Genomic DNA, 24,980 nt, shown 5'->3' on the forward strand with positions numbered 1-24,980 from the left:
GAAACAGGAGGATTAATGCTACATAAAACCCAAGGAGTGACCTTGATAGGAGGTAAAGGGTCTGAGTACAATAAAACATTAATCTTTCCTCCTTTCCCATCCTTCCTCACTGGCTGTTACTGTTTGTGAGGAAATGTCCTTGATCTGCAAACAGTTCTTCTAAGACTCATTGTCTGAGGGGATCTTTACGGTGGAGATGAAGTGTCCTGGGCTCCTGGGCCCAGGGTGTTGTCCTTCGCTATCCCACCTCTAGTAACTTATCAGCTTCAGAGCCCCTCCTGGAATGTCCTACCACCATCTCGGCTTACTCGAGTCTTTTTTATCCCAGGGGCAATTCAGACCGGATTCTTTTCTGCAGTCTTATCCCTGCTCCCAGAGCACTTGTCAGGTTGGCCTCTCCCCAAATAGAGGAGAGCTGTTATGTTCTGTGAGCTGAGCTGTTACTGAGTCCACTGTCTTGCACACAAGTCCCCTGCAACCACCCATTTAATGTCAATCTCTAGCACTGGACAGCCTGTCTTTTCCAGTATCTCCAGCATTTTACACACAGATTTTTTTTTTTTAAGATTTTGTTTATTAATGAGAGACACAGAGAGAGACACAGGCACAGGCAGAGGGAGAAGCAGGCTCCATGCAGGGAACCTGATGCAGGACTCGATCCCGGGTCTCCAGGATCACACCCTGGGCCAAAGGCGGCGCTAAACCTCTGAGCCACCCAGGCTGCCCTACACATAGATCTTAATATTTCTGGAAGAAGGAATACACAGTCCAGAGCCATCTATTTTGAAGGGGGCAGGTATTATTTCCTCTCAAATGCTAGGGTTCAGGAGGGCTGGCACCATATCCTACTTGGCTCTATCTCCAGGGTCTAGCTCAAGGTCTTAGTAAACACTCAGTCAACATTCTTTAAAAGAATACATTTCCTGGACCTGTTTGCACATTGAGTCAAGTGACTGCTGCCACAGGGTCTTTAGTACAGAGCAAACATGGTGAGCCCCCTCCCTCCCTCCCTGAATGGCTCCTGTGGGCCTGTGTTGGAGCCTCCCCCACAAGCCATTCTGGGTGTGGGAAGTTCCCAGGTGGCCTAGAATGGGACTGAGCTGATGGTGACTTCTTTTTTTTTTTTTTTTTTTTTTTATTCATTAGAGACACACAGAGAGAGGCAGAGACACAGGCAGAGGGAGAAGCAGGCCCCATGCAGGGAGCCTGACGTGGGACTCGATCCCGGGTCTCCAGGATCCCGCTGAGCCACTGGGGCTGCCAGATGGTGACTCCTCTTGTTGAGGGAGGAGGAGTCAGCCTCTCCTGCAAACTGTCCTGTCCATCCTTTCAGGTGCCTTTAAAATCCTCAGCAGCATGACCCCCTCCTTCCCTAACCCCATAGTCATCCATCAGTATAGGCTGCTCTAGCCAGAGTCCCACTGCTTCGAGCATTGTACCCCATCACTTTGGCCTGAGCCCCCTCCCCTCTCCTGGACCAGCATGACAGTGGGATGGGATTTCTGTCCTAAAATGACCATGGCATGTCATTCACCACCAGGTTCCATTTTGCTGTAGATCCAAGTCACCTTCAGTGGTGAGTGCTAGATGCACAGATCTTGCTAGGGGGGTGGGGGGTTGGGGGGTGGCCCAGCCAGTGCAAGTGAACTGGACTGTGGGCCGTGGGCCATCACTTACTAGCAAAGACGTCCTCTGCAGTCACAGAACCTGCTCTGTGAGCACAACGCATGGCTGAGGACCCGTCCTTTTAGATGTTGCAACAAGCTTCCTTGTTGATTTACTCCGAAGCAGAAGCCACAATGTTTGAGCAACAAAATCCAGCCTTGAGTTCAGGATCAGATGACAGCGTCCTCACTCAGCAGCTCGAAGCTGAGACGAGATGGAACATCTAAGACCTACAGCCCATGGAGTCTCCTGCTCTGCCCAACCGAGAGTAGAGGCCGTTGGGCCAGCACCTCACATATCGGAACAGTTGCTTGGGCCATCCTGGTGCTAATGAATAGATCCTTTGCTGCCAGGACGCTTCATTGCTGTGGAGGCATCTGGAGAAAATCCCCACTGCCTCCAGGGAGTCCCCCAAGCACAGTCCCCAGGACCTTTTCAGACGGTCTGTGAGGTCCACATTATTAATTACAACCAGTAGAATGAAGCAGCAGACAGGACAATCCAGCTGTCTTCCATTAAATTAAGCCAGGCTTTAAAATGTTTGCAAACATGTGGAACAATCCCACTTGTCTCACTTAATGTTTATGTCTTTGAAACTATTTTTCATAAAAATAAGGGAACTAAGCTAACATATAGAGGGGTTATTTTGTAATTATCTAAAGCACATGTTTAATACAGCTGTAGGGGTCATTTGCAATTTTATCTTATAAGTTTTAATAGATATAACCTGTATTAACAAAGCTTGGGCCCTCAAATTTTATTTTTTTAAAGGTTTTATTTATTTTTTTATTCGAGAGACACGAGAGAGAGGCAGGGACATAGGCAGAGGGAGAAGAAGGCTCCATGCAGGGAGCCCCTTGTGGGACTCAATTCCAGGATCCCGGATTCACACCTCAAGCTGAAGGCAGACACTCAGCCACTGGGCCACCCAGGTGCCCCAAATTTTATGTTAATTTATTTTAAAGATTTTATTTATTAGAGAGAGAGAACACGAGTGGGGGGTTAGTGGCAGAGCCAAAAAGAGAAGCAGACTCTCCGCTGAGCTGGGAGCCCGACGCAGGACTGGATCCCAGGCCCGAGATCATGACCTGAGCCAAAGGCAGATGCTTCACCAACAGCCCCCCCGGGTGCTCCAAAGGGCCTCTAATTTAATTTAATTTTAATTTAATACTTTATTTTATTTATTGCCTCAAATTTTATTTTATTTTAAATTTTTATTTATTTATGATAGTCACACACAGAGAAAGAGAGAGAGGCAGAGACACAGGCAGAGGGAGAAGCAGGCTCCATGCACCAGGAGCCCGATGTGGGATTCGATCCCGGGTCTCCAGGATCGCGCCCTGGGCCAAAGGCAGGCGCCAAACCGCTGCGCCACCCAGGGATCCCTGCCTCAAATTTTAAATTGAGAAATAGTCTTGAGACCAAGACCAAGACCAAGCATTGCTGTGCGGCTCAGAAAGCTTTCTGTGTGGGCCAGGTGGGATGGTTTAGGCTTTGCAGGCCACCCAGTCGCAGTCTGTGCTGCATTTCCTTGCCTCTGCTCTGAATGCTGCCATCCCAAGCATGCGGGCTTGGCCATGTTTCAGTGAGACATTCCTTATCAACACTGCAATCTGAGTTTTATGTAATTGATGTCCTCCAAGTATTATTCTTTTGATTTTTATGAGCCATTTATTTTTTTAATTTATTTTTTTTTTATGAGCCATTTAAAAGTATAAGTGTGAAAACAATTCTTAGCTGTCCAAAAGGGGGTGTTGAGCTAATGCCTGCCTGTTGACTGTAGTTTCCAAACCCCATGTGAGTAGGTTCAAACCCGTGACACACACATAATTCACATTATTGAAACTGAAATGTTTGAAGACAACATAACAGCTCTGCCCCTGGTTCCTGACACGGAGTCTCCAAAGCTTTTGTAACCTCCTGGGTGACAGGAGCATCCTTCATTCTAGTGAGATGACCCTGGGTGGCTCCTAGAGAGGTCTGGTCATGAGAAGGATCCAGCCGTGATCAGAAGTTTGGAATTTGGGCAGCCCGGGTGGCTCAGCGGTTTAGCACCGCCTTCGGCCCAGGGTCTAATCCTGGAGACCTGGGATCGAGTCCCACATCAAGCTCCCTGCATGCAGTCTGCTTCTCCCTCTACCTGTGTCTCTGCCTCTCTTTCTCTCTGTGTCTCTCATGAATAGATAAATAAAATCTTAAAAAAAAAAAGTTTGGAATTTACGGCCTCCTTCCTCATCCTCTGGAGAAGGGAGCTATTAAATGATGGTGCCCACTTGGTGCAGCCTCCATAGAAATCCCATGTGTGTGAGGTTGTGGGGAGGGGAGGGTTCAGGTTGGCAAACACACCCACAACATCCAAGTCTACAGAGACAGAAGCTCCTGTGCTCGGGACCTTCCTGAGCCGGCCCTCTGTATCTCATCTGGCTGCCTGCATTCTTTTTGTCTTGTCCTTCAATAAACTGGTAAAAGGGTTTCTCTGAGCTCTATGAACCTGGCAAATTACTCAAACCCACAGAGGGGATCAAGGGTATATCAGAGTTGCGATGGACTGTCAGAAGCACAAGTGACTACCTGGACCTGCAACTAGCATGGTAGTGGGACAGTCTGGATGGACTGTGCCCTTGGCCTGTGGGATGTGACACTCTTTCTGGGAAGACGGTGTCAGAACTAAGTTGTGGGACATCCAGCTGGTCCTGCAGAGAGCTGCTGGTTTTGGGGGAAAACCTCACATCTGGGACACAGAGGGCAGGGAGCAAGACCAGACTACTGAGGGCCTGCACACTTCAGCCAGAGCGCTGGCTCTTCCAGCGGAGGGTGTATTTGTCTTACCCTTTTTTTTTTTTTTTTTAAATTTATGATAGTCACAGAGAGAGAGAGAGAGAGGCAGAGACTTAGAGGGAGAAGCAGGCTCCATGCACCGGGAGCCCGACGTGGGATTTGATCCCGGGTCTCCAGGATCGCGCCCTGGGCCAAAGGCAGGCGCCAAACCGCTGCGCCACCCAGGGATCCCTGTCTTACCCTTTAACAGGGTCCTGGAGGCAGGAGATGGGCTGGAAGCAGAAGGACCAGTCTGCAGGCTACTGCACTGGTTCTGCCCAGACTGGACTCTGGCTTAGACCAGGGACAGAGCAATGCAGGTGGTAAGTATCTAATTCCAGATCCACGTGGAAAGATAGAGCTGACTCTCCCAGTCTTCTATCTGAGCCAACAGGGAGGCGGGGGCTGGATCTCACTGAGAGGGAAGTCTGATTCAGGGAGCAGAAAGAAGTGATAGCAGAGCAAACACGTTAACTTCTCATACATTTCTTACTGAACATTAAACTGTAAATAATTACCAAGATTCCAAAAGGTCTTCATAATACCTTTGAGGGCTGTATGTTCCACTCCATTACCCTCAATTATGTGACCATTTCCTCTGTTATCATCTAGACTGCTTCTCTTTCAATTAACAACATTATAGACATTCCTTTAATGAATATCTCTGATGGACTTGTCTTTGTGGTTTTTCTCAAGGGATTTTTGGGGATGGGTTTATGTATGAGGTGAAAGAGTAAGAACCCAGAAGCTCTCGAGACACACTGCTAAAGTGTTTTCCAGAAAGATGGTGACAGTGTTTAGTAGGAGGCCAGCCAAAACTAAGTGCAGCAGTACCACCGTAAATGAGACAGTAGAGGGCATTAGCATTTTATTAATATTTCCTAATAAAAGGAGTAAAAAAGTTTCTAACTTTTAGAATCCTCTTGGGGCAGCCTGGGTGGCTCAGCGGTTTAGCGCCGCCTTCAGCCCAGGGCCTGATCCTGGAGACCCTGGATCAAGTCCCACGTCAGGCTCCCTGCATGGAGCCTGCTTCTCCCTCTGCCTTTGTCTCTGCCTCTCTCTCTCTGTCTCATGAATAAATAAAATCTTTTTTTAAAAATAAAATTTTTGTAAATACTTGATTGTGGCTAAAGCTGAACATTTTATTTTGTTAAGCAGGCTCCACACTTAGTGTGGAACACAACGCAGGCCTGAGCGCATGACCCTGAGCTGAAATGAAGAGTCAGATGCCTAACTGCCAGAGCCACCCAGGCATGCCCCACCGTTGGACATCTTTAGAGTATCTCTGGCTGTCAACAGATTGTTCAGGTCCCTTGCCCATTTATTTACTAAAGGTCTAATATTTAGGAAATAAATTAGGGAAACTCTATTGAAGCAAATTTGTGCTCCTTTTGTAAAAAGAAGCACTTGGTATGTTAATAATGTATTTTGTTGACATTAATCTAAACATTACCATCTTGATTAAAAACATTTTCTAGAGGGAAGCAGACCTGGATTGGGTAGTGCTGTAGTCACAAACATGGGCACACTTTCTAGATCCTTCTCCGAGGGGCAAACACCTTGCTGATGGCATCTCAGGATGCTACAAAGTGCAAGGACAGGACGGAGGGGCTTGTCTGGAGAGTGACCTGCAGGCTGGAGTAGCTCCAGGATGGCTCTCAGGGATTCTGGAGCCTGTGGCTTGCTCCAGGGAATGACTCCCAGTGGGGGCAGGGGTGGGGTCAGCTAAATGTCTCTCCCATGACGTCCCTCCAGCTGCTTGGCAAGCCGGGAGCACCTTGTTCGTGAGAGCTGGGCCTGGGAGGTTTCCTCTGGGGTCTGTTTCAGTTCTGAGAACCCGACGCTTTTCTGCTCATTCCAGTCTCCTGGCCCCATCTCAGGCTGCTGACATTTTACCTCTTCAAGTACCACCTCCACCATAGCATCTTCCCCAGTCAACGCACCAGGTCCAAACCCCTCCAGGCACCTGTTGGGGTCTCTTCCTCCCTAGACTGGGAGGACAGGGCTCAGGCTTACTTCCTGTCCTCACTGCATCTGATAGGATGCCCCTTGCCTGGGAAGCCTTGCTGAACAGCTGACCTCTCGGTAATTAGGTTTCCCAGTATAATGCAGCACCACTGCCCGCTGCACTTCAGCTTCCTCACGGGGTTCTGGTGAAGATTAAAGAGAGTATTGGAGAAAGTCACCCCATCTTTGTTTTACAGTCACTGAGCACAAACGTGCTAGTTTCTGTCCAGAAGCAGAGACACCGGAGATCCTCTGTGGGCTGGGAAGGTCTTCTCCAAGACTGGGCAGGAAAGACCGATTGGGAAGGGTTCGGGTTCCCTGGGGACAGGGCGCACTGAGTAGGGGACGGGATGGGGGGGGCAGGCCTGGGGGGTTTCCCCAGCGGGGCTGCAGACACTGGTGAGAGGTGAGGGCCTGGGAGAGCCCGGGGGTCGGGCTGGCGGGGGACGGGGCGGGGCAGAGCAAGGGGAAGGACGGGGTGCGTGAAGGCCAGGGACACGGGGAGGCTGGCGAGGTCCCTGGTTTGGTGTCAGTGAGGCCTTGGGCGTCATTTCTCACCTACTCCATCACCTTGCAGGGCGGGCAGGGGGAGGCCTAGTCTGCTTAAGCCACCCCCGACGCCCTCCGGGACGAGCCCGCCCCCCCCCGCGGCTCGAAGCCCCTCTCCGTCCCCCCCCCCCCAGGGCGAGGCCTCCTCCCCGGGCACGAGAGCCCCCGCGCTTCCCCGCAGCGCCCGCGGCCTGGCCCGCACGACCTTGCCGCCCGAAGCCCCGGGGACGCAGCGCTCCCCACGTCGGTGACGCTGTCCCACAGCAACAGGCGTGTGCGGCGAGAGCCAGGCGTCCCCGCACCCGCAGCAACCGCGAGCAGAGGCCGCCCGCACCCGCACCCGCACCCGGATCCGCACAGCAGCAGCCGTGGGGGGCGGGGCCTTCCCGGCCGCTTCCGCGTCGCGCCTCCGTACGTCACCGCGAGGGGAGCCAGGCGATTGGCCAGCGGGGACGGCGGCCGTCCGGGGCTACCGAGCCGGCAGGGGCGGGGCCGGGGCTCCGGGGGCGGGGCCGGGAGGGGGCGTGGTTTCGCCGGGGGAGGGCTCGGCGGCGGGCTGCGCGGCTGCGCACTGCGGTCGCTGCTGCCGTCGCGGCGCCAGGAGGGACGCTATGGCTGGCCCCGCGTGGATCTCCAAGGTGGGCGCCGGGCCGGAGTGCGGCCGGCGGGCTCGCGGCCAGGGAGCCAGCGGGCGGGGGCGGGCGCGCGGGCCTCGGCGGTCGCGGGCTGTGGCGGCGGCCCGGTGCGCGGACGGTGGCGCCTGAGGCGGGGCCAAGGTCACGGCGGGGCCCGGGCATCCCCAGGAGCGCCGCGCGGGAGCCCGGCCTGAGCCCGGCCTGAGCCTGGCGCGGGGGCCGGGGTTGCGGGGCGGTGGGGACGGCGGCCCACGGGCCCACCGTCGGACGGCGCGGGGTTTCCTCGCAGCCGGGAGATCCCCGCCCAGCCCCTGCCCTGTCCCGGGGGCGAGCGCCGCGACCTGGAGAGCCGTCGCTGGCCCTGACAGCTCGGGGCGCGGGCCGGGCCGCAGGGGCGCCAGGGGGCGCGGCGACGCCAGGGGGCACCGAGGTCGCGGCCGAGCCTGCCTGCGTCTGCAAGGCGCTGCGGCTCAAGGTCACGCGCGGCGTCGGGGTCGGAACTGGGCGGCCGCGGGGGTCCGGCTTGCTAGTTCTCACCCCCGTACTGTCTGCTCTGCGGCCAAGGTCACACCGGTGACGCCACGGGAAAGTGGGCCCTCGGGTCTCCTGTTGCTCCTCACAAGCCTGGCCCCCTAGAAATCTACTACAAGCAGTTCAGGTTGTTTTTGGTGAAACTTGGTGCTATTCTCCTTTTGCTTTGAGCTTAAAGAGTGACCCAGATCGCTGTGATTTAATGAAAAGAGCTCTGCGGGGAGTCTGCCCCCAAGTCCTAGGTTTGAATTCGGACAATGCTGCTAATGGGCTGTGTGACCTTGAGCAAATTACTTTACTTCTCTGAGATTTGGATGCTCGTCTGTAAAACACCTATACTTGCCTCACAGAGTTGTTTGAGGATCACATAAAGTAATGTGAAAGTACCTAGCACATGCGGAAGGAACACACATCTGAAGGTTTCCCAGCAGCCACCAGCAGACAGTGGTGCTTGGGCCTCAGTAACTGGGCTCTGCTTGGTTACCCTCTCCAGACCTGGATGTGTGTATGACGGTGACTGTTATGCCACATTTGCTCCTGGAGGTAAAAGTGATTTCTGTATCACTGTCTCAGCAGAAATCAAACCTTGAATCACGGAGTTTACCCCCACTTAACACCTGCTTCATCTTTGGTAGGTAGAGTGGCAGACTAATAAAGCAGTTCTGTTGATGGTGGATGTGTTGGGAAATTTGCTTTGCCTTTATTGCAGACTGCAAGAAAAAACCCATATAGTGGGTATTCAGAAAGCAGTGGGTTGTGGAGTCAGATGAGGTTCTCCCCTGACACGGACTCCTGTGTGACCTTGGCCATCACTGGACCTCTGTGGGTCCCGCTTCTCCCTTTAGGGGTTGGAGTGGAAGGTGCTTCAGAGACCCACGCCCCAGGATGCTGGAGATGCTGGGCTGATGTGGGTTTCAGTCACAGTAGTTCCTCTGTTGGAGTTCCTTCTAGACTTTTATTTGAAAAAAAAGTCTGCAGCTTAATTTTTTTTGAAGATTTATTTACTTATTTATTCATGAGAGACAGAGAGAGAGAGAGGCAGAGACACAGGCAGAGGGAGAAGCAGGCTCCACGCAGGGAGCCCGACGTAGGACTCAATCCCGGGACCCCAGGATCATGCCCTGGGCTGAAGGCGGGGCTAAACCTCTGAACCACCCGGGCTGCCCCTTAATTTTTTTTTTTTAATCCAGAAAAGCTTTATTTAGAGAAAACACTAGCTTTCTAAAGACCTTTCCGGTTCTTTTTTTCTTTTTCTTTTTTTTTTTTTTTTTTTTAGATTTTATTTATTTATTTATTTATTCATTCATTCATGAGAGACACAGAGAGAGAGAGAGAGAGACTCCATGCAGGGAGCCTGAAGTGGGACTGGATCCCAGGACTTCAGGATCACAGCCTGGGCCGAAGCCAGGTTCTCAACCAGCCACCCAGGCATCCCAAGACCTTTCTGGTTATAAAATGCAGTATTTACAATAAGCCAGTTCCCGAGCAGCAAATATTTATTAAGTGAGTATCTGTCATACGTCCAACACTGTATTTGTGTTTTTAAGTTGGATTATGAAGGTAATAAAGGAAGTAAGAAGCAATGGATTCAGATGGCCCAGGACAGGAAGTCTATGAGCCTGGCCTTAGTGTCCTCATCTGAAAGGGACCACTAATACCTACCTTTCCAGGTTTTATAGAGATAACACCATGTAAAGTATGTACAAGTACATTATAAAGTACAAGACAGTCTCTGCTTTTAAAAAAGCTCATTTTGGGGCAGCCCGGGTGGCTTAGCAGTTTAGCGCTGCCTTCAGCCTAGGGCGTGATCCTGGAGACCCAGGATTGAGTCCTAGAGTACTACATCAGGCTCCCTTCATGGAGCCTGCTTCTCCCTCTGCCTGTGTCTCTTGCCTCTTTGTCTCTCATGAATAAATAAAATCCTTAAAAAGTAAAAAAAAATAATTGAAAAGCTCATTTTACTTAAAGTTCTGGGTCATTTTACTGACTTAGATGTATACTGCCTTATTCTAAGATCACGTAGGAGAGATGACAAACATGGACAAGACTGGCTGTTAGAGAAGATGTCCTAAGTATTAAAGATGTTTGCTGGGGTGGGGACTTGTCAGATAAGAGAGATGATTGAGGCCGGCTTGTGTTTCTCCAAAAATACTCCAGAGGGAACACTTCTTGTGTGTCCCATGCTGTTCTGGACACTGGAGAGCCAACAATGAGCAAAACAAAAATCTTTGTGCTTGTGGATTGACATTTTATTTTATTTTATTTTTAAAGATTTTATTTATTTGAGAAAGTGAACAAGGGAGAGCGTGAGCAGAGGGAGAAGTGGACTCCACACTGAGCTCCCCATGCAGGGTTTTATCTCAGGACCCTGATCATGACCTGAGCCGAAGGCAGGCGTTTAACCCACTGAGCCACCGAGGCATCCCTGGATTGACATTTTAAATCATTTTGGGGGCAGCCCCAGTGGCTCAGCGGTTTAGCGCCGCCTTCAGTCCAGGACATGATCCTGGAGACCCTGGATTGAGTCCCACTTCAGGCTCCCTGCATGGAGCCTGCTTCTCCCTCTGCCTCTCTCTCTGTCTCTCATGAATAAATAAATAAAATCTTTTAAAAAAAAATAAATCACTTTTGGGTTGAGTCTTTGTCACAAAGACATGGGCCTGTTTTGTAGGATTATTTTCCCCCTCTTTCTGGGGTGGGGCGGGGGATGGGGAAAAACACTCATGCACATTTTATAATGTTGCCTGTCACAGAGTGGCTTTTACATGGCCTCTCTTCCAGTAGCCCATCTGTCTGTGGATGAATCATGTTCTAGGATTAAGGTTTTTTGCCGGTGTGTTCTTTTGGGTCTGGCCCTATTTTTTTGGTTTTTCAGCCCAGAGAGATGACTGTAGATGCCAGGTTAGAGAATACGGTTCATTCATACCTGTTTGGCTGCTGCTTGGCATCTCATTAGTAGATGCCAGCAGAGGGTCGGGCCTTGGGAGAATTCTCTCCAGAAAGGAAGACTAAGCCACCATATGACAAATGTATCTGCTTATTTGTCTAGCATGAAAAAAGTTACCTTTATAATTTTTTTTTTAAGATTTTAAAGATTTATTTGTGAGAGTTAACAGAGAGAGAGAGAAGTAGAGACACAGGCAGAGGGAGAAGCAGGCTCCATGCAGGGAGCCTGATGTGGGACTCGATCCCGGGACCCAGGATCATGCCGAAGGCAAGCGCTAAACCGCTGAGCCACCCAGGGATCCCCTACCTTTATAAATTTTAATGAATTTTAGTAACTTTACCCTATGTACCCAATTTCATAATAGGACTTTGTACCAGTTTTCAACAACCAAGTTATTAAAGTTCAAAACAACCTTTTAAAACTTGTTTCTAGGGGATCCCTGGGTGGCGCAGCGGTTTAGCGCCTGCCTTTGGCCCAGGGCGCGATCCTGGAGACCCGGGATCGAATCCCACGTTGGGCTCCCGGTGCATGGAGCCTGCTTCTCCCTCTGCCTGTGTCTCTGCCTCTCTCTCTCTCTCTCTGTATGACTATCATAAATAAATAAAAATTTAAAAAAAAAAAATAAAACTTGTTTCTAGTGTCTGATAGTGTTGAGTGGAAAACAATATACTGGAAAAAAATAAAATAAAAAAACAAAAACAAAAAAACCCCACAATATACTGGTGGTAATATCTCATAGTGGGGTTAGTAGGTCACTTTTTTTTTCTGTATCCCCTAACCTGACAGTTAACAATAATGACCATGTTACCTATATTATCAGAAAAATAAGAAAAAATAAGTAAAATCTTCATTCTATATGACACAGGTATCAAATGGTATTAAATAAACTTTGTTAGATTTTTGTTATTATAAAGTATAATTACTAAATCATGGGAGAAGAGTAGGCATGACATGTAATTGAAGGATCTCTGGACTAGAAGTCAGCAGACATAAACTCTGGCCTCTGTGATCACTCTGTGGCCTTAGGCAGATCCTGACCCTTGAGACACCAATGTCTCCAGCTATAGAATGAGTGAGTTGGGCTCTGGAATTTGTAAGGACCCTTCCAGCTCTAAAATTAGTGATAGCTGGGTACCTGAGTGGCTCAGTGGTTGAGCGTCTGCCTTTGGCTCAGGTTGTGATCCTGGGGTCCTGGGATCGAGTCCCACATCGGGCTTCCCACGGGGAGCCTGCTTCTCCCTCTGCCTGTGTCTCTGATTCTCTATGTGTCTCTCATGAATAAATAAATCAATCTTAAAACAAAACAAAATTAGTGATAGTTTTCTTAGAGTATGGGTTCACCCCAAATTGACCCAGTAGTCAAGAACGTTGACATAAAACCTTCCAGGTCATCTGAGAAAAATCCAGTGTTTGAGCTAAAAGGGTATAGTTTCATTCCACCTTCAATATTTTTTGACAACTTCTATTCATCAAATCAACTTTAAAAGTGTATAGTACTTAAATTTTCAAAGCAAAGATAAACCAAATATTTAGGTTTTCAAATCTGAGATAGCTTGTCACATTGAGCTAATTCATGAGAAAAATATTCCTCCGAAGTTCCGGAATGTATGTGTGCAAACTTGCAGCAGCAGCAGCATCTATCAGAAATGGCCTCGTCCCCACCTGTATATGGTTTTTAATTCTATGCATGACATTTCTTTGTTGATATTGATGTAGGTCTCTCGGCTGCTGGGGGCATTCCACAACCAAAAACAGGTGACCAGAGCTTTTGCTGGTGGTGTGAGTATAATTATCTTTTATTTTTTTCCTTTTTAGAAGTTTCTCAAGAAAGATGCTCTAGAACATTTATTATATAGTTTTTTGTCACCATTTATTTAAAATTAGGAAAAACTTGTCATACTTATACTGGATATTTAAATTGTTGGCTGACACGCGTAAATCCATCCGATTGCTTGCACATTTAAGAATTATGTTACAGCTGGCTCTGTAATGTCTTAAAGGAGCCTGGTTAAAAATAGAAATTACCCTTGAGCCTACCCTTGAGATTACTTTACAATCTCATTTTCGTAAGACTGGTTTTTTTTGAAACCAGTACAAGTTGAGAGAAAATTGTTGAGAAGCTTCAAAACCTGCTTTGCATTTTTCTTTTATGAGCTTCCCTAAAAACAGTAGATTGACCGCTAATTAGGAATGCCTCAAACTCATCTGAGCCCTGTGGGCTCATATGTCCTCATGCAGTCTTTATAGACTGTCATTGTAGTGGATCACCTATTTCTCAAGAAATCTGCTGCTTTTAGAATCTCCAGCATTAGAATTCTGTGCTTTAAAAGCTGATACCACATTTTTAGAGCATTCTAAGACTGTGGGTCAGTGACTTCCTGTTTGTTTTTTATTTTACCCCTTTCTCACAGAATCTGATTTGTATTTCATAATTCCTCTACTCTCATATATCTCTATAAGACCTGTTTCTTCCGCTTACTTTCTCTATCGCGGAGGAAAAGTAGATTCTTCTGGTGGCCTAATGCCATTTATTACTATGTGTTGGGAGAACAGGAAGAAGAAGCCAGAGGGTTCTTTGGCTTGGCTTATACAAAAGATGCAGAAGGAAGCTTATGCTTCACACACAAGGCTGGCCATGCTAGCATTTCTACGCACTCTAAAAGCTCATGAGACCATCATTACTCTCCACTATCACTTGAAATGTCTGTTTTGTGAAGATATTCGCCTGGCAGGGAGGGGATTATATCTGAAAGAAAAAAGAACAGAAACTAACTTTTAAAAAACTTTCTTCAGTAATACAGAGGAATTCAGAAATAATGAGTCTACCTGCTCAGTGACTATCAGTGGAAGGCAAAAGGCCAGGGACACTTGAATCAGTGATTTCTTAAAAAATATAGCACAGGCAAGGAAGACTGGAAAAGTTGGGGACCACTGTCTGGGCAGACTTCCTGCTGAGAGAAGGTCCCCTGATAATGACACGTATTGTCCGCAGTTGGCGGGGGGGGGGGGGTTGGGGGGTTCTGAATATGATCTTAACTCATTGAAATCCCATCATGATTTCCCTTTACACATTTTTATTTCTACATTTGAAATGCTGACTGGATTGTTTGAAACCTCTGTAATAAACCCCTGATGTTACATTATAAACACACTTGCCATTCTAGGTCTACCTCAGACTCTGCTGGCGTGACCTCACTTGCTGTTCTTGTAGGTCGCACATAAAATCTCTGCCGGGCTCCCTCAGATGACATTTGTCATGGAGGAGCCAGTGTCTCTGCTCAGAAAAGCAGAGGACACCCCCCCCCCACCCCCCACCCCGGCGATTGGAAGTCTGATTTTCTCTGAGTTCTAGAACAGACTGCAGCCGTATTCTGGAAATGTGTCTGAATGTTTTTTAGCCTGGGTTGGGTGAGGACCTAACTCTCCAGAATCCCACTGGAGAGGAGAGCAGTTGCCTTCATGAGAAACCCCCTGAATTTCAGTGAGAGAACATTGTGGAAACTTTGTTCTCTTTGGTTTCATAGACTTAATTGGTCTCTTTGTAGCTTGTCTGAAATGTGAATTGGGAAGTCTACTTAGTAGTTTATTTTTGTTTTATCTAAAGAGCATCACTTACGTTTTTTCAAAGCCTCAGAACTCAGGTGAAGAGTAGAGTTGAGTCTCTAGAGTCTCGCCTCCATCTTGGTGAACTCTCCAGAGGGACATCTCTTTACTCGAAGGCCTTTGAGTCTTCTTGAGCCCCTCACTGCTCCCCACCAATGAACTGGATTTCTCTGTCAGTGATGTTCTTTCCCAAACCTTCCAAAATTAATCCAGACTGTCTTTGCTGATATCTCACACTCAGGTTCAGACAGTCACTTTAATTCCAGGAGATGGTATCGGCCCTGAGATCTCAGCTGCAGTTATGAAGATTTTTGATGCTGCCAAAGTAAGTGCGTTTAAAAACTGCCTTTAATAATAACGTGTACAGATCTTTTCTTAGCCAATTGGAGTCTCAGGATAAGTTACTCCTGTTTGTGTAAAGTGGGGAGGTTAGTGCAGGGTGCACGGGCTTCGTTGGACTCAGTCACCTGAGCAGTGCTGTTGCTTGCATGTGTGGGTCTTGAGGCCTTGCCAAGGCACCTGTCTGCCTCATATCTGCCCTCCTGCCAAGAAGAATAAAACTGATATTTTAAAAAACTGTAGATGAGATTTTTGAAAGATAAAAAAAAATCTTTTTTTTTTAAGATTTTATTTATTTATTCATGACAGACACAGAGAGAGAGAGAGAGAGAGAGAGAGAGAGGCAGGGACACAGACAGAGGGAGAAGCAGGCTCCATGCAGGGAGCCTGACGTGGGACTTGATCCCAGCTCTCCAGATTCACACCCCAGGCCAAAGGCGGCACTAAACCGCAGGGCCATAAAAAAAATTCTGAAGCATTATTACCATCAAGTAGGAGATATGATTATTCTAATAGCCCAGCCTCCCATGCAGCAGATAGTTGAAAATGCTTTTGTTTGGGGAATTCGGGAAAGTTGGTTGTGTTTGACATGGCAGCTAGGCAAGGTCCTGCACTGTCATGATACCGCCCAATGTGGGGTGGGGACGGAGATTTGTTTAAACCATACATACTTAGTTTTCCTAACCATGTTTCCTAACCATGATCCTACAGAGGATCCAAGGCTGGAATAGTAGAACTGGGTGCAATTGCTCACCCGCCGTCAGTGCCGGTGGGGAAGGCTGGGGCTCCTGAGCAGCTTACATGCTGTACCTGGGGTTTTTAACTGGCTTTATTGAAGTACCCCACGGTTTGTCTGTTTGCAGGGTGCGGTCCAAGTCCGTGGTCTGCAGCGCATGCAGACTTGTACAGCCAGCACTGTGTTCTAACTTTAGAGCATGCTCAGTCCCCAGACAGAAACCTGACCCACCTTCACACCCGCTGCCCATCCTGCAACCCTCTCAGTACCCTCCCCCCTTTGCTTGCCCCAGGCAGGCACTTGTCTACTTTCTGTCCACACACTTGCCTCTTCTGGACATTTCATATGAGTGGGGTTTTGTACTATGTGGCTTTTTATGATGGGCTTCCCTCACTTAGCATGTGATCCCTGGGTTCCTACGGCAGGCATACTTCTCCCTTCCTTGTGATATTCTTTTTTTTTTAAGATTTTATTTATTTATTTATTCATGAGAGACACACAGAGAGAGAGGCAGAGACACAGGCAGAGAGAGAAGCAGGCACCATGCAGAGAGCCCACTATGGGACTCGATCCCGGGACTCCAGGATCATGCCCTGGGCTGAAGGCAGACGCTCAACTGCTGAGCCACCCAGGCGTCCCATCCTTGCAATATTCTAATCGTAGCCACATTAGGGCTTTTGAGAGATAAGTGGGCAGGTGGCAGCCAGGTTTGAACCAGACAGGGTAGCACAGAGAGGCGCTCTGGGCACACTAGGGAGTGACAGCTCTTCGAATGCCAGGAACTTTCTGGATGTATATTATGTGTTATCACTCATTGCACCCAAAGTTGGAGAAGTTTGTAACTGTGTGCGTGCCAGTCACTGTGCGGCTCACTGTGCTCTGTGCCTTGACATCTAGGCGCCCATTCAGTGGGAGGAGCGGAATGTCACTGCCATTCAAGGACCGGGGGGAAAGTGGATGATCCCTCCTGAAGCCAAAGAGTCCATGGATAAGAACAAGATGGGCCTGAAAGGTAGTGGATGTGGCGGCTCCTATGGGTTTCTGCTTCCAGTGTCATGTTTCTGAGAGATTCTGTGTTGAAGCTAAATAGGGCCTGACCATATTAAAACAAACCATCCTGTGTGAAGCAGCGTACTTCTTTCTGTTCTCAGAATGTCTTTATTTGAAAAAAAAAAAAAAAAAAAAAAGGATGTCTTTATTTGAATGTTGCTAACACACTGTTATGTTAGTTTCAGGCACACAACCTTCTCCACATGTTGTATTGTGCACCCCAAATGAAGCTACTTAGTTATGGTCAGATTGTTTTCATTTGGGGTGTATTGTTCCCCAGTAAGAATGTTCAAGGGTGCTGACACGTTGTGTTTCGGCGACAGGCAGACAGACAGGCAGACGCAAAAGAATGTTCAAGGGTTACTGGCCAGTGTCAGTGAAAGTGTATATTTGTGCTAGGTTTATCTTCTGCAGACTTTTCACGGTTTTATTATTTTAATTAATACATGCTTCAGGTCATGATTCAAAATATGAGCATGTACCTGATTCCCATTCAATACAGTCCAGACAGATGTAAGTTTGAATCCCATCCCACTTACTGCTGGGAGGCTTAGGCAATTTTCTTACTCTTGCTTTTGATCTTTTGTTTTTTTTCTCTTCACTTTTATTTTATTTTTTAAAGATTTTATTTATTTATTCGAGAGAGAGAGAGCACCAGCAGGGAGGGACAGAAGAAGAACCAAACTCCACACTGAGCAGGGAGCCCAATGTGGGACTTGATTCCAGGACGCTGGGATCATGATTTGAGCTGAAGGCAGACACTTCACCCACTGAGCCCCCCAGGCACCCCTTTCCTTCACTTTTAAATGACAGTAAGTGTTGTTACCTCATTGGTAGGGGCGAGGGTCAGATACTGCCGAGCCTGGCCCTCTCCCATGAGGTATGCAGTGTTACTAAGGAAGGCAGTAATGTTCCAGAAAGCTTCCATGGAACTCTTCCTCCTTCATTTGAATCAGGGAGATAAAGTCAGAGACAGACACCCTCATGGTGGCCCGGGTAGATTAGCCGGTGACCTGGGAGTGCCTGAGAGTGACAGCCATGCTTAGAAAACAGAGAACTGCCTGTCCTTTCAAGTGACCCTTGGTCTGTTGTAAAAGTGTCTTTTAGTTCCTAAGCATGCATGTACATGTGTCACACAGCTACTTATCCAAAGTTCTAGTGGAAAAGTGAAACAAGGAAGAATTGGAATTTCAAATAAACGTTCTATACTTGTGTTTATAAAGAAGCAGAAAACCCCAGAACCCTGTTGTCATCTGGGTGCTCTTTACTACAGGCCCTCTGAAGACCCCAATAGCAGCAGGCCACCCATCTATGAATTTACTGCTGCGTAAGACATTTGACCTTTATGCAAATGTCCGACCGTGTGTTTCAATCGAGGGTTACAAAACCCCTTACACCGACGTGAACATTGTCACCATCCGGGAGAACACAGAAGGAGAGTACAGTGGCATAGAGCATGTGGTATGTTCATTTCACACACTTGCACTTGGGACAGTTTTTCCGATTCCCGTTTGTTGGACACATCTCGCACAGACAGCTGCCTGTGACCTCTGCAAGGTGTGGGCATGGGCCTCAGTCCTGGCTTGGCGTCAGGCAGTGGGGCTTGGACCCAGGCCTGGGGAGTGCCCTCTGTTGGAAGTTTGAATCCTCCAGTTCACAGCCGTGTTCTTGGGGGCAGGTGGCCACCCCTGCACCTCAGTTATCCTCATCTGTTCAGGGGGCCTTATGTTACCTACTCCATGGGGCTGGGGTGGGACTGGGGCTGATGATGTTATTAACCTCTGGGACACCCCACATCGGGGTGCATCCTCACCGGCCACGGCCCGGCGCCGGGCCAGTCCAGTGAGGCAAGGACCTGCTCTTCAGATCGTGGATGGGGTCGTTCAGAGCATCAAGCTCATCACTGAGGAGGCGAGCAGGCGCATTGCTGAGTTTGCCTTCGAGTATGCCCGCAACAACCACCGGAGTAACGTCACAGCTGTGCACAAAGCCAATATCATGTGAGTCCCGGCCAGAGCCGCACGTGCTCAGGCAGTTGGTGGGGGCGGGCAGTGATCCAGCTTCCCTTTCTTCCCCTCAGTCAGTGGGTCCATGTCTCTCTCGAGTCTCGTGTCCTGTGTATGCAGCAGATTGGAGGGTGGGAGTTCAGGTCCTGGTATGTCAGGAGAGACTGGGCATTATCAGAGAAGGATGCTGGAGTCTGGGTCCCCATGTGCTGTGGCTGTGGTGTACCCAGGCCATGCAGTTCAAAGGGCAGGGGCACTCCTGTTGTCCACGTAGACCAGGGGAGCATCTCTAAAATGGTCACACTGGGGCTGCCTGATGGATGGTTTGTGGTTGTCTTTCTGCTCACTCCACTGCTTAAGGCAGCTCCGGGTGTGTGCAGAAACCGGTTCCCTGACCTAGGAAGGGGGTTGAGCGTGTGCAATAGTCCAACCACTTAAATGATTGATTAAGTTTATCTTTTAAAGCAATTTTAACATTTTCTTATTAATAGATATTTCTTAATTCTTGCTGGACTTAGAACTAGTTAAAAAGCATAGTCTTTATTATGATAAAACGATTTTACATTTTTATGCCCTTTTGTGCTTCTGGAAATACTCTAAAACATTTTCAGTTTGCATTTTATTAACTGCCAAAAAAATAATTTTAATATAATTGAAATCTGACGTCTGGGCTTCCGAAACATTTCTTGAACTTATCTTTACTCTCTGACCTGATCCTTTTCTTTCTGCAAGTCTTTTCAACAATTTTTATTTGATTAAATACAGGCGAATGTCAGATGGGCTTTTTCTACAAAAATGCAGGGAAGTTGCTGAAAACTGTAAAGATATTAAATTTAATGAGATGTACCTTGATACAGTATGTCTGAATGTAAGTATACGTGCTTGCTTACCTGCTACTTTCTGTGGCGTGCTGCGGATGCAGCAGTGTGCCGTGTTGGTCGCTAAACACACAGATTTGTCTCTTACAGATGGTCCAGGATCCGTCCCAATTTGATGTCCTTGTTATGCCAAATTTGTATGGAGACATCCTTAGGTGAGTCCAGCTATTCCTTTTCAGTCTGTAATTTATTTATAAATGTCCTAAAATGAATGTGGCTTAAGGAGTTTGAATCAATTTTTATTAAGTATAGCGTGTGTCATATGAGTTGGATCCTAGCATTTGGGTGGTGATGTCAGTGATTAGAGGTTGGACGGGTTATTCATCTGTTTGTCAGATCGGCTCTGGGCTGTTGTCCCTCTTCCCATGCTGAGATGTTTTTTTGGTTGATTGATTTTGCCGTGTTATGTATAGCCCTTGGGTGGTCATTTTTACCAAATTTTTGTGACTTTTGGCAGAATTGCAGGCTTACAGAAAAGGAAAATTGCTGTGTCCCTGGCCCCCACCACCTGAGTGCCCGCATCTTAGCACCCCTGCTGGTGTCGCTCCTCCCCTCCCCCTTCGTCCCCTTGTCCCTTGCCCCACAAAGGTGGCCACTATTCCTTCTCCACCTGTTAGTGGGTATTCTTCTGTGAGAATAAGCTTCTCTCATTTATTTGCATCCGTTTTTGTATCAATTTGACTCTTGGATACAACTGTGAGTTACATCCGACATCACCATCATTCATACTGGCCGGTGCATGGCCCTTTGAGCTGTGTTGTGTCCCCTGGGTATGGCCTACTGTGTGCTTTCTGAGACAGTACGCTGCCCCTTCCTGACTGTGGCCCTGGATCAGCTGTTTCTCAAGGAGCTCTGCTTCCTTTTGGCGGGAAGTCTGGGTGAGGCTTTCCAGAATACTCTTTGAAATGTTTTTCTGCTGCTAGTGACCTGTGCGCGGGATTGATTGGAGGTCTTGGTGTGACACCAAGTGGCAACATTGGAGCCAACGGGGTAGCGATCTTCGAGTCGGTAAGGCCCTGGGTAACCGTGAAGCCGCGGTCACAGGAATGGCCTGAGGCCAGGGTGGGTTATCTGCATGGATATGGTTCAATTGTTGAGTTTTCCCTGGGGTTCAGGTTTTATATAAGCTTATTCATTGATTTCCTCCTTAATTTTGTATCCTTATCATTTATTATGTCTTTCCTCAGTTACATTTTATCGGAAATCGGAAAAGATTGTTAGTCCATATTTTGTACTTTTTCTCTGTGACTTTGGCTATTTTTCTGAGCCTTTACCGCCAGGACCCATATCTGATGAGTTGGGCACAGTAGCCGTTCTGTAGCTGTTGCTCATTGATGAGGAGACAGGACCAGGCCCAATGTGCTGGGAAGAGGCTGTTGGCTGTCCCCCGACTGTGGTTGTGTTCCCCACCGCTAGGTTCACGGAACTGCCCCGGACATTGCTGGCAAGGACATGGCCAACCCCACGGCTCTCCTGCTCAGCGCTGTGATGATGCTGCGCCACATGGGGCTTTTTGACCATGCTGCAAGGGTTGAGGCTGCGTGCTTTGCTACAATTAAGGATGGAAAGGTATCAGTCATCTGCCATACTTATGCTGTGCCAAATACCTTCTTTTTTTTTTTTTTTTTTTAAATATTTTATTTATTCATGAGAGACACAGAGAGAGAGGCAGAGACACAGGCAGAGGGAGAAGCAGGCTCCACACAGGGAGCCCGATGCGGGACTCGATCCCAGGACTTCCAAGATCACGCCCTGGGCCAAAGGCAGACGCCAAACCACTGAGCCACCCAGGGACCCCCCCAAATACCTTCTTGAACACATTTTGTCCGGGTGAAAGCAACAGGCAATGGCACCCCAAGCATACTTAGGCCGTGTGCACACACGGGAGTGTGTTCTGTGAAGAGAGGAGCCCCATGTTTCATGAGGGAGGGGTCAGGAAGCTCTGATGCGGAGACCTGTGTGCAGCAGGAAGAGCCGAGATTTGGGAGCCAGAGCCATTTAGGCCTGGATATCCTGTTGGCAGTGCCCGATCTGGGCCAGGCCCCTGATTCTACCGGCAATAAACATGTGTCATGTACATCGTGGGGTCTGCAGAGTGTAACCCAGCAAGCAAAGCTAAGGTCCAGGCCTCAGGGGCTGGAATCTCAGGGCAGATCCAGATGCTGGACATGGTACACAACATGTGTCTGTGTTAGGAAAGTAAAACAGAGCTTTTCTGAAAGTAATCATAGTGGCCAATAGAAACAAAGTACTTGCATGACTATGTTTTTTATGTTTCTCATCTCCACAAATCTCTTCTGTGAAGGAGATGCTACAGTTAATCCCCTTTTCTAAGTGAAGGGACTGGGGCACAGAGAAACGGATTATCCACAGTCCCATGGCTCCTTCATGGCAAAGTTGGGGCTCACACACAGTCTGGCTCTGACTCAGCAAGCTTTGCTGTTCCAAGCATGGGCAGAGAGTACGGGGCTCATGGACACTAAGCTGGGCCTCTAGGGCCTAGGATTCGTTTCTGGAAGCTATCCCACCAAGCCCCCAGAGCCCAACCTGCTCTGCAGAGCACCGCCTCAAGTACACGGTGACCCTTATAATTGTGCAGGACACAGTGGGACAAGAGACAAGTATCTCAAGATCCCATTCAGACTGAAGGGAGGACAGACTGTCAGAGGACCCAGGGCAGTATGGCACAATTTCTCTTCTAAGGAGGAGAGTTGGAGAGGCAATGATTGAGGGGTGCTGGGCCAGCTCCACTGGCGGAGCACAAGATTCCTTATCTTGAGCTCATGAGTTCAAGCCCCACACTGGGTGAAGAGCTTGCTTAAAAAAAAAGTTAGTGGGGATCCCTGGGTGGCTCAGTGGTTTAGCGCCTGCCTTTGGCCCAGGGCGTGATCCTGGAGTCCCGGGATCAAGTCCCACGTCAGGCTCCCAGCATGGAGCATGCTTCTCCCTCCTCCTGTGTCTCTGCCTCTCTCTCTCTCTCTCTCTCTATCATAAATCAATCAATCTTTGAAAAGAAAAGAAATACTTAAATTGTTAAAAAAAGAAATTAGTGATTCAAACATTACCTTAGTATTTGTTTCTCAGCTTCCAAAAATATCTCAAAGTATGTTTTTTTTTAACTTTAAAAATTCCGGGATCCCTGGGTGGCGCAGCGGTTTGGCGCCTGCCTTTGGCCCAGGGCGCGATCCTGGAGATCCGGGATCGAATCCCACGTCGGGCTCCCGGTGCATGGAGCCTGCTTCTCCCTCTGTCTATGTCTCTGCCTCTCTCTCTGTGTGTGTGACTATCATAAATAAATAAAAAATTAAAAAAAAAAATCCCCAAGGGATTTATTTATGCTTTTGTTTAAATGTCCATAATCAGATGTTTTCTTAGGATCTACTGTATGGAGGGAAATTTTTGGAAAGCCTCCTGGCTTCCCATTGTGGTGAGAGCGTCTTGTCTTCCCCAGGCGTTTTGTGTGCGCTCACTGGACCCTAGTCTTCCTGGGTGGGAACATAGTGCCAGCCTTCGGCCTTGCTCTTCCGTGGGTGGGGAGCCAGACTTGCCCTGCCAGCATCTCACCGGGGGGCTTTCCATAAAAACAGCCTTGTTTTGGTCGAATGTGTTGGTGCATTTTTATCTTTGCTTTTTTTCTCAGAGCTTAACAAAAGATTTAGGAGGCAACGCAAAATGCTCAGACTTCACAGAGGAGATCTGTCGTCGAGTACGAGATTTAGATTGAGGATCCAGCGAATGGAGTCTGTCCGTCATTCCCACCCGATGAGATGTACCTTGATACAGTATGGCACCTCCTGTCTTGCACACATTTGGTTCTCTTCTTTCCTGACAGTACATTTTTAGATACGGCCTTTTCTTAACAAAATCTGTGCAGAGGGTGCAGGTGACGTCCCTAGGCCTGCTTTCAAAGGACTTTCCCTAAGCGCTTGTTTTATTTATTAAATGTCTATCCAGTATATGTTTTTTGTAAACTCTTAAGTGGACTGTATCGTTTGCCATGTTAATCATTTTAACACTTCAGTTAAAATGGTTTCTTCAGCTATAAATACGATACAGAATTAACAAGAGAAAACAACTTTTTTCAGAAGACACTGTTTTCCTTGGTTTATGAAAAATGTAATAGAAACAAAACAGATTACAGACATGATAGCACAAGGTAACATTCTTATAGAGCTAAGTGGGCATAGGAGGTTTCCTGGAAAGTTCAGGTCAAAACCAGTGACAACGGCATATTTTTTAGTGATGTGGAAGTAGACAGGTGGGCCCTTCTACGTGGATTACTGAGTGTGAATAAAGATTTCAAACCCAAGCACTATGTAATGAGAGATGTATTTTTGGTAATAAGACATAGGTAGTATATTGGATACAAAGACACGTGTTTTGTTATCTGGAGATGCACCTTCATGGCTAGAGCTTTAATGGAGGGCAGGGGCGGCCTTTCCACTGGACATGTGAGGGTGAGGAGTCTCTGGTGCAGAGCCGGCTACAGGAGCCTGCAGCATGACTCACACCCCCCATGGCAGCTGAAGGACCCCACCGGGAATATTCTGGCTGTGAGGAGCTGGGGGTGCTGGCTGGCCTGCCTTGTCCCCACGGCACTGAGCCACTGCCCTCCATGTGCCATAGCAGTGCCAGTGAGAGCTGACCCCGCAGTGGGGGCTGGGCTCTGCTGCTGACCTCTGCCCCTTCCCCTCCCCCCCGCAGCGCGACTGTCCTTTATGTCAGACTCTAGGTCACTATTTTTGTGAAAAGCTATGCGACCCCCACAGCAAAGGCCACTCCTGTCCTCTCCTGCCCCTGTGTGGCATTCAAACCCCTGCACTTTGCACACTGCACCCAGAGCACAGGGGATTTTTAGCATGTGTCCCACCTGAGTATGTTTAGGCTTATAAAGCAGACTTCAGGCTCACATGTATTTTACTTTGTTCAGGCTGCAGCTTCCTCTGTTGTGTTGGATCACCCTAATAAAGACTTCAGAACTGACTGAGATGCATGCTTTCTCCACCTGTCTCCTGGCGAGATGCCGGAGGTCCCTTTGTCTCTGGGTATTCAGGGTGCAGGGGGCTAGCGCCAGCCACTTGCCTTTACAGAATATTCCCCTCAATGCTCTCCTGCACCTGTGCTTGTCCCAGGGTGTCAATGGTCACTCACGCCCATGGCACACCGTCCTATGGCTTAAATAACCACAACTCTGGCCTGGCCCGCCTGCTCAACCAG

The 24,980-nt window shown here is 48.3% G+C and overlaps 1 protein-coding gene across 5 annotated transcripts; it reads left to right on the forward strand.

The window, feature by feature from the left end:
* Window positions 1-7,576: 7,576 nt before the first annotated feature.
* IDH3A (isocitrate dehydrogenase (NAD(+)) 3 catalytic subunit alpha) lies at window positions 7,577-24,746 on the forward strand. Of its 5 annotated transcripts, none has more exons than XM_038533049.1 (11): window positions 7,577-7,676; window positions 12,868-12,930; window positions 14,996-15,079; window positions 16,727-16,841; window positions 18,153-18,340; window positions 18,746-18,879; window positions 19,651-19,753; window positions 19,854-19,918; window positions 20,687-20,771; window positions 21,180-21,332; window positions 23,404-24,746. In XM_038533049.1, exons 1-11 carry the CDS (start codon window positions 7,650-7,652, stop codon window positions 23,485-23,487), a joined length of 1,101 nt encoding a protein of 366 aa, XP_038388977.1. In that variant the 5' UTR covers window positions 7,577-7,649; the 3' UTR covers window positions 23,488-24,746. The 5 variants fall into 5 exon arrangements, with proteins under 5 accessions (XP_038388977.1, XP_038388978.1, XP_038388980.1 ...); XM_038533050.1 differs by having other exon boundaries at window positions 7,583-7,676; window positions 12,868-12,906; XM_038533052.1 differs by having other exon boundaries at window positions 7,597-7,676; window positions 15,021-15,079.
* Window positions 24,747-24,980: the final 234 nt, after the last annotated feature.

Source organism: Canis lupus, chromosome 3 (assembly GCF_011100685.1).
Source record: "Canis lupus familiaris isolate Mischka breed German Shepherd chromosome 3, alternate assembly UU_Cfam_GSD_1.0, whole genome shotgun sequence".
NCBI lineage: Eukaryota > Metazoa > Chordata > Mammalia > Carnivora > Canidae > Canis > Canis lupus.

Coding starts and splice junctions, on each gene's coding strand:
- IDH3A (XM_038533049.1), top strand. CDS start 7,650: ATGGCTGGCCCCGCGTGGATCTCCAAG. Junction 16,842..18,152: donor GAACAAGATGGGCCTGAAAG/GTAGTGGATGTG, acceptor TCTTTACTACAG/GCCCTCTGAAGACCCCAATA. Junction 20,772..21,179: donor GGGTAGCGATCTTCGAGTCG/GTAAGGCCCTGG, acceptor CCCCACCGCTAG/GTTCACGGAACTGCCCCGGA.